The sequence below is a fragment of the Podarcis pityusensis genome (assembly GCF_964106645.2).
Source record: "Podarcis pityusensis genome assembly, chromosome: 12".
Taxonomy (NCBI): Eukaryota; Metazoa; Chordata; class Lepidosauria; order Squamata; family Lacertidae; genus Podarcis; species Podarcis pityusensis.
The window spans coordinates 49,094,940-49,111,363 of NC_138037.1; the positions used below are offsets into that span (position 1 = coordinate 49,094,940).

The window sequence follows — 16,424 nt, forward strand, 5'->3', positions numbered from 1 at the left end:
TTTTTGGAATATAACCACCCTGAGACCTTCAAGTATAGGGCAGTATATAAATTCAGTCAGTCAGTCAGTCAATCAATCAATCAATTAATCAATCAATCAATCAATCAATCAATCAATCAGTAATCCCTAGCTAGCAGGATCAAGGATTATGGGAATTGTAGTCCAAAAACAGCTGGAGACCCAGGTTTGGGAAATCATGATCTAAATCCAGAATTTGGGGCTAGGGGCAGGAAGAACAGAAAGGATTTTACATTGAGCTTTCACTTGCATACTCAAGCAAGCAGCAAATATGTCTTCCTAAAATAAATGTATATCCTCCCTTGAAGTTTGGGCAGGGGTGGAGTAAGAATCAGAACTACACTGTTGCAGCTCATAATTTGTAGTGGGTGTTATTATCGTCTCAATTTATTTCATAGGCTTTATCTTTTTTTTATTCCTGGAGGCAGCTGCATTGTTTGAAAAAGGGCAAGTGTAAAGGGCATCTGGAGATCCTATCCTTGCCAGATGAGCACTAGTTGCTCTTTAGAAATCGATGTGTAGGTTTGCTACACTGAATACTTAATTGAATTGCAGCTGACTGTGACACAGGTTTTAGGACACTTGACGCATAATGTGTTTTAAACACATAGTTATATTTATTTATCACACTAAGATGGTATAAAATCTACATTTACATCCACACTAATGGCAGGAGCAAGCTGCAGTGAGCCTTGGGCTTCTCCCTCTCCTCCTCCAGCACAGCGACTTTCATTTTCAGTTTTTATTAACCACACCTGCCGTTTCGTCAAAACCGGACAATCTGTGGTTAATCGTAACTATGATTTGTTAGCCATCACTTAGGGGTTGGCTGTAAGGTAAACTGGGGTTAATAATAATGAGAGAGAGAAACCGAACGTTAATTCGGTCACGTCATTTTGGACTCACAGCTGTCCATGGAGTCACAGGTTAATTCTGTGTCCAGGGCGGCTGTCTACCAGCTCCACCTGGTACACAGGCTAAGACCTTACCTGCCCGTGGACTGTCTTGCCAGAGTGGTGCATGCTCTAGTTATCTCCCTCTTGGACTACTGCAATGCACTCTACGTGGGGCTACCTTTGAAGGTGACCCGGAAACTGCAATTAATCCAGAATGCGGCAGCTAGACTGGTGATTGGGAGTGGCTGCCGAGACCTTATAACACCGGTCCTGAGAGATCTGCATTGGCTCCCAGTACGTTTCTGAGCACAATTAAAAGTGTTGGTGCTGACCTTTAAAGCCCTAAACGGCCTTGGTCCTGTATACCTGAAGGAGCGTCTCCACCCCCATCGTTCAGCCCGGACACTGAGATCCAGCGCCGAGGGCCTTCTGGCGGTTCTCTCATTGCAAAAAGTGAGGTTACAGGAAACCAGACGGAGGGCCTTCTCGGTAGTGGGGCCCACCCTGTGGAACACCCTCCCTTCAGATGTGAAGGAAATAAGCCGCTATCCTATCTTTAAAAGACATCTGAAGGCAGCCCTGTTCAGGGAAGTTTTTAATATTTAATGCTGTACTGTTTTTAACATTTGATTGGGAGCCGCCCAGAGTGGCTGGGGAAACTCAGCCAGATGGGCGGGGTATAAATAATAAATAATAATAATAAATTATTATTATTATTATTATTATTATTATTATTATTATTATTAACCTTCCAAATCCTTTGTGGCTGTGCCGGAAGAGGATGCACATTAGCCAAAGCTTTGCTGTGGCTTCTTCTCATCACAGGAAATCAGCAATTGGGAGTGGGGTCTGTGGCTCGCCACACCTTTCACAACATGTCACATGCAGTCAGTCACAGCCCATCATTCGCTCCTCTAGTAACCACTCTGCCTGCACTGTTAGAATTCCCCTATCTGTTCCAATTCCTTCCCCTCTCTTTTTAAGTTTCATGTGAGAGAAGAGGATTAAACTGCACAGCTCCTGTGTCACTTTAGACATCACCTTTTTCATTTTTCTGGTCACCATTAGGAGTATCCAACCAGTCAATTTTTGAGCCCTTCTCTGGGCAGCCCTACCCTGATCCTTCTGCCAAGTCTACTCTGATTCTTGCCACTACTTTTCTCCCTTTTGCCACTTCCACCTCCGCCTTTGTTCCCACGGTGGTTCTTTGGCTTCTCTGCTTCTGCCTGTTCTTTATGTGTATATCAAAAAAGGATCTGTTTGGGTTTCTTTGCTTCTGCATCTAAACAGAGCAAACTCTCCAGATGATTGTGAAATCTACACACACACACACACACACACACACACACACACACAAACTACTGAGGGGCGGAGTGTTGTAGCAAAAGCCAAATAAACACAGAGTGTAGATAACAACATTAAAGGTTAAGAACTTCATTATATTGTCCAGCAGGATGTGTTTATTCATTTGCTTATCCAAGTTCTATTTTAATCTCCCACAAGAGATCATCAGTTTGCATATCTGAACAGATGCGTGCTCCTAATTTCATCTGCAAACTAATGGAAAGCTTAGATTTTTAGGAATATTTCAAGAGAGAAGGGAGAGGAAGGAGGTGATTACTGTATTCCTGTTTGTACAAAATGGCTGTAGTTGGCTGTAATCCTTTTTGTGCTCTCACAGAAGTTAGGCACTTGATAAAATGGATCACTGGTTCAAAGGAAAGAGCTTTAGTCACCCACATTTCTGGGTGTGGGACACACACACAACCCACGCCGGTTTGTTACAGCATTGTGTTAGGTGTACATATTAAGATACGGTGATGTGTTAAGTGATCAAAACCTGATGTTGCCATGTAACTAGTTGGAGCTTAACTTGGATCTCTTTGTGTTATAGCAGTGGGAAGCATTTCTTTCTGTTTTGTGTCTTCTGGTGAGACACATCCTAGCCAGCGTAGTAAGAAACAGCAGAATTGCATTTCCTCCCTCCATCGCTGCATCTCTTTCGGAGCCAACTGGTCTCCATGGCAACATATTGGACCGAAAGAGATGCGAGGAGTGGAGCGGGAAAGGAATGAGTTAGGAACCCCCAAGTGGTGCTGTGTGTCTCCAACGTCAGAGTCAGAGCCTTTTGATAGGACGGTTTTGTTAACTCCCATTCCCAGCTCCTGTGTAAAGCCTTCTTTATGAGAGCAGGCACTGGTGCAGCTGCTGCAACAAACCTCTCCCTTTTTTATTTTTTGAAGTTTTTATTTTCTCCTTTTCATTGTCTGTTCCTTTCCGTTTCGGCTCCTGCTTCGGGCTGAAGATGTCCAGCCTCTCGCCGGCAGTCTCCGAGCTCCTTGGCAGAATGCAGTTCTGCAAAGGCAGGGAGGCATGGCTGTGCTTCACTTGACCTCTGTAGCATCTGTATAAAATCTCCTCTCCTACGTTGCCCAAGGAGATAGCGGACTATGCAGAAATTCATTGAAGCGGATTACTATGAGCTGGACTGGTATTATGAGGAATGCACGGATGGTAATTATCTGCTCTTTATGGCATGCCTGTGAATAGGGGCTTTACCTTCTAATGTATGTCTTTCTGTCTTCTATACTGGGAGAACTGCTGTGGGGCTGTGCAGCTAAGGTAGGCAGCTTTTGGCGTTTCCTATCATACATTGAAGGCATGGTACAGGAGACTGCTGTAGGGCTTTTTGCCAGTGGGAGTGGCAGCAGTCCATACGCACTGGAAGATCTTTTCAGCAAAAGAAAATTACTGCTAAATGCTTATTGTGATTGCCTCTACTACAGCTCAAGCTTCAATCCACACTCAATTTGCTACGTTGAGTGGGAATGGGAAGCCTGTATTATAACAGGCACATATCATATTGTGAGATGTGGCAAGATGCACGGCATATATTAAAGGCTGCCAGGCAGAGACAGCTTAGTTTCGCATATAAAATCTTCATTGTGGGAAATGATTAGAGCAACTGCTTCTGCCTAAATCGTTAGGTTTGAACGTCGGGATCAGGTCTCCTTTGTCAGCTCCTCTCGAACTTTCCGTTTTCTGCCAGGATGGCAGTGTCTTTTTCATAACCCTGGATGTGATCATGAGTCTCGTGATAAAGGTGGGTGTGAGGAGGAGGGGCTGAAACTGCACCACCCGCCTTGCCGGAAAGTCAAATCTTCTCATTCTGGCCACAGAACTGAATGGGAGCCCAAGATGGAGATACAGAGGCCACAAAGATATTGCTGTGCTGTTGGCCTGGATATTAGTTTTAATAAATAAAGAAGGACCATGATTATAGCGAGGGCAAGGTGGTGACTGAGATGAGCGTAGCAATAACCAGGAATTACATTTCAGTGCAAAGATCTAGCGTGGTCTAGGATAAGAGCTAACTTTCAAATACACAGGTAAAATATTAAGAGTACTAGCCTGAATTTCACAGAAAAACCCTTTCTGCCTACAAGCCTTGAGAAACTGACGAGCTCCTCGTTAAATTCAATGTCTGCAAAAGATCCATACCTAGAATGCATATATGTGAGGGGGAAATACTTGTTATATCATTTGTTTTCTCTATGAATTTGTCCTTTGAAGAGTTAATCTGGCTGATATAATTTCTTATGGTTTACTGGCCTTGTTTTGAATGCTTAATACTCTGACAGCTACACTTTTCCTTTTCTTTGCTCTCCATTCACATCGCTAAGCTGATTTTCAGAAACCTTCTGAGAGATTTTAGGTGAAATAAACTGAAAGTGAAATAGCTGATGCTGTTGAAATAAAACCGTGAACTCTTCCCTATTTTAAATCTCACTACAACAGTTTTGTTGTCAAAATTACACTGTCCTGTTTTTCAGAATTTCTGACCATGTAGAACTTGTTAATTGAAAGTATGCTGGGCGATAGGCGTAATAAATTACAGGGTGGAGGATTAGTAGGATTGCAACTTTGCTGGTTTTAAACTGGCCCAGCCAGGGGTTATGGTTTTGTCTCTTGAACAGATTGTCTTTCTTCCACCCTCCATAATGCTTACTAAACAATTCAAAATATTTTACTAGTAAAGGAATTTATACAGACATTATAAATGGCACGTATTACTAGTGTGCCATGGATAACAAAACTTTGGTCAGGATCCCCCTGAAATCTTAATAGCTTCATAAGTGTCGTGTATTAGAGAAAAGGACAAACTCCTCTTTTTAATAAGTTTGGCTTCATGAATTGTATCTACTGTCTTTGAAGAATAGGAGTTTGACCTAATTTTCAAATGCACATGATGAAATGCATCTATTTAGGGATTTCCAAGGAACCATCAGTTTTCCATTTAAATGATTTCTTCATTAATTCAGATTTGCAGCACTGTGGTACACATACGCCAGAATACTTGTGCTCAAAATATGGTATGACTTGGTGAAAATGATATAAAGATCACTTGAATTTTAAAGGCGAGAATATGAGAATAAATCAGTAAAGAATGCTAATTAACTTTCGCAGTCTACCGTTCTGCCTTTCAGCATATGCAATATAATGTATATTACCTTCAAAATGGCAGTGTTGGGGACAAATTGGCAGGTAGGGCCATTAGTGGATCCAAACTCCTTATTCCAGGTTTCAGTGTTCAGAATTAGTAGTAATAGGCATTCGATTTTATTAATTGGCTAATACAAAACATTTCTAGGCATCATGTGTACATAATTTTAAGAACGACCACCAAGTTTAACAATAAAACAATACCTCCCTCCCCCGAAAAAAGTGTACAGTTGGTTATCATAATTCCTCAGAAGCCTAAGAGAAGAGGTATGTCTTAACCTGGCACAAAAGGATGTTAACATTGGCACCAGGTGGGTCTTCCTTGTGGTATCATTCCATAGAAAGGTGGGCTGCCACCCCCAAGATCCTCTTGTTGCCACCCTCCCAGCCTGTTGAAGAGGGGGCATCTGGAAGAGGAGCTCAGATGATGGTCTGGGCATGTTCAACTTGGGAGAGGCATTTTGTTCAGTATTGGCCACCTGAGACATATAGGACTTTGTGGGTTAAAACCGGCACTTTGAATTGGCCTTGGAAATCTAAAGGCAATCAGGGTAGCTGTGCAGAAGTAGTGCTAAATGCTCACCCACTGAGCAGTCCTGTGGCCACAGTCTCGCTGTACATGTTCTGTACCAAAAGCGGGGCGCACATAGTGATCTTACCTGGAGGTTGCTAGAGCATAGATTACTGAATCCACAGTCCGGTTAGGGAAATAGCTTGTAGAAAGTACTCCATACCACTGAGGCCACCTGTGCCTCCAAAGATAGCAGTGAATTCAGGAAAACTCAGAAGCTACAGATATGCAACCCCATCTAGAGCGGACAGTTCAGGGCAGCTGCCACTCACATTCTGGCCTTCTCAGGCTGGCTGATGGCAATCAAGCGGTGGGTATGGGTTCTCCTGCCAACTTTGCCTTCAATGGTAGATATTACGGGAGTAAGACCCAGGTGGAGTGAAACAGGAAAACCTGCTCTCCAGTTGTCCCAGCTTTTGTGTTCTTTCCTGCTGGCAGATGATCTTCTGGGCTTGTTCTGTCTTAATGAAAGATGAGCGCACAACTGTAGCATTTCTTTTGCCTTTCCTTTGGCTTGTGGCTTTGCACCATTGCTTGGTGTTGTTCTGCCTTCTCTAACGAAGGTGTGGTACATTTTGTTTGCTCCCTCTTTTGTGGGCTGGAACACTGTCAAATCCTTAAATGTAACATACATAGTTCCCTAGAAAATCTAGCAAAAACCAAGTTGTATATGCAGGGACCTCCATACTGGTGGTTCTCATCAGCCCAACCTTTCTCCATACATTTGTATACACCCATTCATATATTATTATGTGTCGGAATTTGAAAGGTGAGCTAATCCTGTGTTAATCTTTACTCTGAATTAGTTGTGAAATTTAGGAAAGGACTGGTTGGCACAGGACCCTGCCCTAAAATAGGAAGATAATATTTATGTTGGTGGCCTTCTGGTCCCTTCTACTTTTTATTATTTCAATTCAGTTACCGGTATATCTTAAGTTTTCTCTTCAACACTTTCATCTTACTGCAGTCAGAACTATTTTAAATATATTTCTCTAGGCAGAGCAGATGGGTGGGTTTTTTCCCCCCAAGGTTCATATGCTTACTGATGCTGAAAAAGTTGCTTTTGTTTTTGAATTTTTTGCTGCCTCCTATGTGACATGTAGCTCAGATCACTTTGCTCAACTCTCTGAGATAACCTACTAAACTTTACTTGACCCAGGGACATTTTCAGGCCTAGTAGATTTAGGTAATTCTTGCATGCTTTGCTTGACACATACTTACTAGCAAGTTACTATCTTATCTATGAATATAAGGAAAACTGTCTTTCTGTCTCATGACACTCAGACAAGAAGAACTTCACTGTTTTAGCCAGATATCAAGTTGCCACATATTACCAAAGATTTCTTTGATGTGACATCTGGAAGCAAACAAGCAAACTTTCATATTTGTTATGTCATAAATTATTGTTGCTATCATTTATTCTTTTTATTACCTGTCCTTTACCATGAGGTCCCAAGGTAAGTGACAACAATTTAAATATACAATATTTAAAAGTGTTTAAAACAGATCTCTATCAGAATTGTACATGAGGCAGTTGATAAAATGCAACTCTTGCCTAATGGGGTTTTATGAATAAATTTTAAATCATGTTAAATCGTGTAGGCCTTCAGAAAAGAAGTTTAGGGTTTGTTGTATTTTGTGCCTTTTTGGGGGGGCCTTGTCCCGTACCTGAAGAAGAGGTAGAGGCAAAGAGGAGGATTATTATTATTTATGTCTACCCTTCCTCTCCAATCCACCTGAGGCATATGTGTTCTGAATACAATACACAATAGAACCTAGATTGAAGGGAAGCAGCCAGCCAGCCAAGTTTGTTTGATTTTCCTACATACCTCAGAGGGATCCTCCCATTCGTCTGTTTTCTCCAGGGCAGTTTGGATACTTAGCATATCCTCACCACAGATAACCAACACACTACTAAAGATAATGCTTATTGACTTTGTACATTAAACTGTTGCTCGTGGTGTTTGAGTGTTGGGCTTGGAACAGGGCCACTTAGGTTCAGACCTCTCAATCCCACTAGGTGGCCTATCTTATTTCATTCTTGCATTCCGTCAACTCTGCATTTTGCCTTTCCTCACATTGTATCCAAGGTGCGCCTGCCACACTCACTCTCTGTCTCCCCTTCCTCACAGCAGGGATAGGAAAACACCCCACCTTTTGACTCACAGCCACCTGAGGTTTTCAATCACTCCTTACAAATGGTTGAAAATCCTCAAGGGCTTTTTTTAAGATACTCTCACTCCAGAAAACACGGTTGCAAGGAAGAGAAACAGGGGTATAAAAGAGTCCAGCTCACTCCCAAGCAGGCAAGTCAGGTTGCTGTCTAGCTCCACAACTTGAAATGATGGTTCTGAGCCAGACTTACAACTGTCATTTCCCACCGGGATCTATTTATTTTTATCCCAGGTTGTTGCTCGGTTTTTCCCCCCTGGTCATACTAGACCGCAAAGTGGTTTCAAAAATTAACAAAAACATTAATATTGCACTACTTACCCAAAAAAAATTAACAGTGGAGCATGTGAATGAGTCACAGATTTACAAACCTCAGTCAGGAAATTGCAAGACGCAATCACAAACAAAAAGTGTCCAAAACGAAAGTCTTCAACAACCATCAAAAATTTGGCAGAAGTGAAGGAGCCCAGCAGACCTCCTTGGGAAGGATATATTCCACAATCTCTGTACCACCGCAGAAAGACTCTGTTTCAGATATCTGTCATCTGCCTCGAGAAAATTGCAGGAAATGACAGTTCTGTGCAGAATCTTGGAACCATCATTTAAATGATAAACTTTGCAGTTTAATCTTTTGCTTACAGAGCTGTGGAACTGACAAGGGAGTGATGTGAGGCCTTCATGTCACCCATTGCAGTGTGTGTTGAGTGTCAATTTGAAATAGTTCACAAGCTGTATGTGTGTGTGTTTTTAAGCTTCCTTTTTGAAAAATCATGCTATCTCTTCCTCATAAGACTCCTGTGAGAATAAAATGGTATAACCTGAAATATGCAGAGTTCCCTCAGAAGGGCGAGATGAGACTTTTAATCTCAGGGTCATGGGTTCAAGTTGACCCCACACTGGGCCGAAGATTTTTGCATTGGAGAGGGTTGGACTAGATGACTCTTGTGGTCCCTTCCAGCTCTAACAGTTCTATGATTCTGTGTACATATGATTGACATATGTGCTATTTCCAGCTTCTTGAAAGTCGTCTTTTTCTGTATTAAACTGTGGAAAGTTTATGGCTTATCTTTGCTTATCTTTTCAAATAATGAAATATTTACATGGTACATGAAGCTGCAAATCGTCACTGGGGACAGCATTAAGCAAACAACATCCTCTACACATACCAAAAGAAGGTGTGTCAGTAACAGAGAAACAAGCACCCATTATCTTATTTAAGAGCTAAACAGAAGGACGTGGGTGGCTGCACAAAATACTTTGAAGAGCTGGGCTATGTAATGCAGTGCAATTGTTTGGAAAGATTTCCATTTCTTACTACATTTCTTTTTACAGAAAGTTAACAGTCTATTAAGTGCATATATTTGAATTTCCTCTGCTGGTGTCATGCACCAGTTTCCTTGTTGCTTCACTTGCTGCTGTGTTGAGCTTTCCAAACAGCGCTTGGATCAAACAAACAATGAAATCTTGCACAAAGCCTTTATATTTTTTATTTAATAAAAATATATACTGCCTTTTGATGAAAAATAGGTTCCCAAACTTCTGAGCAACCGGATTTTTACTTTTTACTGTTGTTACCTGTTCTGACAGCTGATTTTATCATTATAGTGCTACTGTGGTGTTTTGATCTCTCTTGTATTTCTATCCTGCTTGTTGTTTTGAGTGTCTTAGAAGAAGAAAAGTAAGAGAGAAGCTTTTAAAACAGAATATAAAACAAAATGCCAGCAACTCTTGTTGAAAATCTGTCAAAAAAGTCTGCATAGTTACATTGCCTTTACTCAGACCCAGAAACAAAGAACCAGGCAACCCTAGACAATTTTGCATTCACATGTCTTAAACAGAAGCCCAGCCGTGCCGCATGTCAAACCATTTTTGCACGTGAGAAGACTTCCAAAAGTAAATTGTGACAGCATAGGAGTCTTCCATTTAAATCAAATACTTCAGAAATCCCACGGTGCATGCCCAAGCCTTTGGGCTTGCCTAAAGTAGTTAAGTAGTTCTTTGCACCCAAGACTTTATAATTATTTCTTCCTGTAGTTATGTCAAAAATGAGTTTTGATTCGGCAGACTTGGTTATTTTGTTCACCTGTAGCAATCACGGTAATTACCTTCTGGATAATTTGTGGAAGAGTTTCTCATTCTGTAGGAGTAGTGGCCCAGGTTAAGACAGCTACATATAATAATTTTAAGCACCGTAGTCTTTAATTGAATATAACTTCCAGGAGAGAAAAAAAGGAAGTTCCATTGAGCTCAATGGAGCTGCCTCTTAGGTAAGCAGCATAGCAGGAATAGCTAATGGCCATTCAGATATTGGACTACAATCTCCATCTGTTCCCTACCATTGGCCATGCTGGCAAGGGCTGAGGCCCGAAAACATCTGGAGGGCCACAGGTTCCCCACTCCCAAGTTATAGGATCAGAGCCTTGATTAAACCATTTTGTAAAGGTAAAAGTAAAGGGACCCCTGACCATTAGGTCCAGTCGTGGCCGACTCTGGGGTTGCAGCGCGCATCTCGCTTTATTGGCCGAGGGAGCCGGCGTACAGCTTCCGGGTCACGTGGCCAGCATGACTAAGCCACTTCTGGCGAACCACAGCAGCACACGGAAACGCCGTTTACCTTCCCGCTGGAGTGGTACCTATTTATCTAGTTGCACTTCGACGTGCTTTCAAACTGCTAGGTTGGCAGGAGCAGGGACCGAGCAACGGGAGCTCACCCCGTTGCAGGGATTCGAACCGCCAACCTTCTGATCGGCAAGCCCTAGGCTCTGTGGTGTAACCCACAACGCCACCCACGTCCCTAAACCATTTCGAGGCTAGCGAAAAATATATTCTGCAGCTATCTTAGCAAATACAAACATTGCATATCAACGATACCTTTAGTCACAAAACGGTCTTTTGTGATGCTCAATAAAAAGACTACAGATGTATTCCTGTTAATCAAGCATAACATGATAACCTTTAAGGTTTACATCATGTTTGTTTGTTTGTTTATTACAAGTTGCCCACTTTTGTTTCCATGCACATGTTCCAAATATTTACTCCCTGCCTGTTATAACACCCAGTATCCAAGCAAACTTGCATTATCACATGAGCACTGCTCCACAGCATTTGATATTTTCATTCACATATATTCATTCGAAATAAGATGGGTTTATGAAACAATTCTATATTCTCCCACCATGCTGACGAAGATCTACGAAACAGCAGTCAATGTCCAGAATCTCTGTTCAGTGTTGGACAGCTTATCTTTCATCATACAAAGTTTGGTACTCTCTTCATTTAAAGACTTGCAGAGACTTTGAGTCTAAGATTTCATTTTGTTTGAAGGAATTCTATAAAGATTGTCTATTACGTATGTATATGGTCATCGTGTTGCCTAAACATTGTTGATGTTAGAACACCAAGTCAAGTTGTTATCCTAGCTTTCATTGTGGGACAACTTCTTTTTTGTACTGCTTTGAAAGTTCAGAACCTTTGCCGGGACTTCTGCTTCTTTCTGTTTTTGGCGAGTAACATTCTTGCTGCTTTAGTAGCATACATGAATAAGTTTTTCTTCAGTTTCAGTAGTTCCATCCCTATAATTCCCCAAAGCCAAGCTTCTGGGTGTGAGGTTTTTTGTTTTTTTTACAAACGTTATATTAAACATCATTTTCAATTCATTATATATCATTTCCCTGTAAGCTTTAACCCTACTACAAGACCACCACATATGGTAAAACGAACCTTTCTCTTTACATTTCCAACACTTATTTGATTTGGATTTATACATTTTTGAAAACTGTTTCAGATATCATATGAGTATCTGTGTGGTAGTCATAAGAGAACTATTCCATATATTACTTCACCCAAAATAGAGAGGTATCCCATAGCTACATGTAAAGGGTATAATAAATGTTTTTCTTTGGTGGCTCAGTGCATTGAAATTCCCTTAAATTCCCATTTCTATTTGATCCATTTTTATTTAACAGTAAGTTCGGTTGGTCTTACTTCCTAATTAACTCATTTAGGATTGCAGCCTGAACCTTAAATTTGTTACTCCACACCCAAGTTTCTGACATACAAGTTCCCAATTGAAACAACCATATAATAGGAAAAAATGACAGAAAGGGGTGTGGCCACTTATCTATGTAAGATGTGGTAGAAAACAGCATAAATTCTGGAGTTTCTTATTCCCATGATAGTTTGAAACCATAATGATAATGTAAAGGTAGATTCTTTATTGAGTAGTTTCAGTCTGGCATATTCTGAAGCCCTGCATCGTATTAACTCCCAAATTGCACCTGTACGTGGTTCCTGTTTCCTCCCTTTAGAAATCTGTCGTTTGAAGGTTAGGCAATGTATTCCAAAGGTAATTCCCCCGCCCTCCCTACCTTCACCAGGCCATGTAACATTCTTTTTATTTGTGTGTATTTCCTGGTACGGTTGCTATGAAACTTGTAGGAAACTACCATTTGTGTCTGGCGTGGGGAGGAAATACGACAGGTTTAAGCAGATACTTCTTTAAAGGGAGAATTTGCTTAGCAGTTGATTATGTTGTGTTGAAACAGTTACATCCAAAGAAATGTAACTGGAGTCTAATCTGGTTTTGTAAACAGTGCATGGATTACTCCTAGTAACAATTAGACAGATGGTTCTCCATCCCCCATCCATCTGTATTATTCTCTCCAGCTGTGTTATGGTGATCATAGTATGCAGACTTACCTCACCATTCTAGTTGGAGTATGTTGAGCAAGGAGGTTGGTTTCTGCTTGTGGAAACCTTAATTGAACTGCTCTGTGGATGTAGCCTCCGTGAAGATGGCTTGTCCCTTTTCAGGGCATTAGACTACAGGGCTCCTTCTCAAGGATGATTTTAGCCATGTCACTGAACGAATCAATAAATGAAGAAGAAAGCTTTGAATACGATGATCATGTCACTGAATGCAAGCACAGATGTTGCGAAAACCTTGATATCTTGGAAGAAGGTACTACTTACCTGCTACTTACATTTTAATGCATGAAATTGGTTTTCTGTCTCAATATGTTTATCCCAGTCACACTATTTTGGCACTGGGATTGTAAAGAAAAGTACATTTTCAGTCTTCTTCAAATCAACTTTATTTAGATGTTTTGTCAGAGATTGTGGTTTTAGCCTGTAAAATGAAACTTTTATTGCCTTGAAATATTAAAGTATTCATATTCTCTGATTTGATGCTACATGTACCTTGTGATTTACTTGTAGTTTAATTCTGGTAGTTCACTCTAGGTGGACTACATTCTAAGGGCCAATTATACTTTTCTCTCAATTATTTGGATCATTTGTCTCTGAATGGTGAAACACATACCTTGGCCAGAAGAGAGAGAGAGAGAGAGAGAGAGAGAAAGTGTAGCGGAATATGTATCAATAAGTTGTAGAAATATGTGACTGATATTTATTGGTTGTCTCTGTGAAGACCAGGTGCTTTTTTGTCTTTTATAACCAGATAGCAGTGGGTGGCTTCTGTGTAGGAGCAGGTTATCTTTGGCAAGAGACAAATTCCAGCACAAATTGAGAGTGTACCACATGCTCCTTAGTGTTTGGGTTCCATGGTCCCTAAGCAGACAGACACTCCCCTGTGTACCTGGAGTTTGGGAAGAGCGTAAGAGAGGAGACAAGAGAAAATAGCTATGTGCTCTGTAGGGGCAGGGAAGAGCAGATGCTTCTTCCACCACCCTTTTTCTTAGAGTATCATTTATGAGTTGGGTTTGAGCATGATTTTGGGTTGCCTGACAAGATGTGGTGTTATCTGACATGTTTCTGCCAAGCTCTACATGCTGCTGTAGTTGTAGCTTTGCACATGTGATGCACACTCTCAAATTGTTAGTGGACCCACAACCCTTCGCAGAATGATTCTTATGATTGTGGGAATGAACAACGAAAAGGGATTCATAAACTGACAGTAGCAGGAGGCAGCTACTTACGTGCATTTTCTGGAGCAGTATAGATAACATGGGTAACGGAAGTAGCGAGGAACAAATCTCTGTGTTCCTTGTAGCCCTAACACAGAATGTGTTTTGGGCAATACATTGTCACTGCGTTTCTTTCCCCAGCTGTAAAGGAAAGATAGAGTAAGATGATCCTTGGAGCTGGGGTTGAAAGTTCATTACGCAAGGAGCACTAAAAATTGGTTTCTTATGAACAGTGCAACATATGGCATGGGAAGAATAGATTACTCCCGAGACAGGCTGCTAATGTTTGTAAGCCAGTGATTCTCATTTCAGTAAACATTTGGTGAATCTCAATCCCTGCTACTGCTTTACTCGCACATGGTAAATCAGGTTTTCTTTTTCTCTTTCTTTCTTGTTTCCATAAGGAAGAGCTATTAAAAAATGTATTGCATTCATTCTGCTTATAAGGTGTAAAAATCCCCCCAATCAAATCAATATAGTGTTGTGTGTAGCTGTGTTGCATGGCAATATTGTGATAATCTTGGGAATGCAAGTGCTCCAGTGCAAAATAATTTTGTGTGTCTCTGTGTTAAATATGTTGCGTTTCAATGGCCTTGCCCACTACCAGCCATGCTCATTGCTACTCAAAGGTTAAAAATGCATGCAGCCTTAAAAAAAAAAGTTTACCAGGGCTCTAACACTTCCAGAAAAGCTGGGGGAAAGGAAGAGCAAATCAAACAGTACAAAAGCCTCTTTAACAAAGATCCATTGTTAAGATGCATATAGTCGGAAACCACCATCTACCTTCTGAGTCAGAGTAGGCCCATTAAAGTAAATGGACTTAAGTTAACCATGCCGGACTTGAGTTCATTGATTCCACTGGGGCTACGCAGAGTATGACTTGGTCAGAAACTACCCAGACTCTTAAAAAGAAGGCACATAAATATTCTCAGTGGAAAGGGCCACGAACAATTTCTACCCAGTATCATGAGCTGCTAGAATTCTTTTAACAAGTGCTGAGGCAGAGGGGGCCAACGTTTGAAAAGGAAGACTCCTGTATCTTTAATAGTTATTTAAATACCAAAGCTCAATCCAGATAAAACTGAAGCACTGTTAGTGGGTGGTTCCCTTGGCTGGTTGGCTGGAGGGCTTCCTGGTCTTGATGGGCGTACACTCCCTCTGAAGGAGTGGGTACAAAGCCTGGGGGTACATCTGGGTCCCTTCCTGTCTCCAGAGGCTGAGGTGGCGTCAGTAAGCACAGAGTGCCTTCCATAAGCTGCGGCTAGCTGGCCCAGCTGTGCCCCTATCTGGACAGGGAAAGCCTAACTTCTGTCGTCTATGCTCTGGTAACCTCTAGGTTAGATTACTGCAACGTGTGATACATAGGGCTGCCTCTGAAGATGGTTTGGAAACTTCAGCTGGTGCAGAATTCAGCGGCCAGGTGGCTCACGGGGGCAAGTCTGTTTAAGCACATAACACCGACCCTGGCCCAACAGCACAGGCTGCAAATTACCGTATTTTTTTGCTCTATAAGACTCACTTTTTCCCTCCTAAAAAGTAAGGGGAAATGTGTGTGCGTCTTATAGAGCGAATGCAGGCTGCGCAGCTATCCCAGAAGCCAGAACAGCAAGAGGGATCGCTGCTTTTGCTGTGCAGCGATCCCTCTTGTTGTTCTGGCTTCTGGGATTCAAAATTTTTTTCTTCTTGTTTTCCTCCTCCAAAAACTAGGTGCGTCTTATGGTCTGGTGCGTCTTATAGAGCGAAAAATACGGTACTTTCCTGGCCCAGTTCAAAGGGCTGGTTTTGACCTATAAAGCCTCAAATGGCTCAGGACCACAATACCTCAAGGATCACCTCTCCCCATATGAACCAACCCAGACTCTGCAATCATAAACTGAGGTTCTTCTTCATGTGCCTCCTCCGTGAGACGCTCAGAGGGCGACAGGGTGAGAACGGGCCTTTTCTGCAGTGGCTCCCCATTTGTGGAAAGCTCTCCCAGGGAAGCTCGCCTGGTGCCTTCGTTACATCTCTTTAGGTGCCAGTCAAAAACATTCCTCTTCTCCCAGGCATTTGGCCAGTTAAACAATCTATGGCCTTTTAAACCATGCTGAGGGGTATTATTTTGTTCTTAAGTTATGTATTGGGCTGTAGTAGAATAATCACGTTCTATGTCAAGGATGAATTGGCAAAATTTACCTCAGAGAGGTAAACTTTTATTAAAAGTTAGGAAGTAAACAACAAAATGAGAGCAAAGTTTGGTACTCTTGCTTTAGGTGTGTGCAAAAGGAATTGCAACTCTAAGCAAAGAATGTATTTCTTGCCTTCATAGATGCGAAGTCATCAGTTCCATCAGCATAATTT

General features: G+C 41.6%; 1 protein-coding gene across 14 annotated transcripts in view; it reads left to right on the forward strand.

Moving 5' to 3' along the window:
• The window catches only part of TRAK1 (trafficking kinesin protein 1), a 147,044-nt gene that overhangs the window by 70,081 nt on the left and 60,539 nt on the right, over positions 1-16,424 (forward strand). The window contains exon 1 of one of the 14 annotated variants that reach the window (XM_080975766.1): positions 3,091-3,428. The exons of 10 other annotated variants lie outside the window; for them this stretch is intronic. In XM_080975766.1, coding sequence (XP_080831892.1) covers positions 3,365-3,428 — 64 coding nt within the window. In that variant the 5' untranslated portion in view covers positions 3,091-3,364. Of the gene's footprint in view, positions 1-3,090; positions 3,429-12,851; positions 13,121-16,424 lie in introns of those variants that run through there. 3 more of the 14 variants (XM_080975763.1, XM_080975765.1, XM_080975762.1) reach the window with 3 other exon arrangements.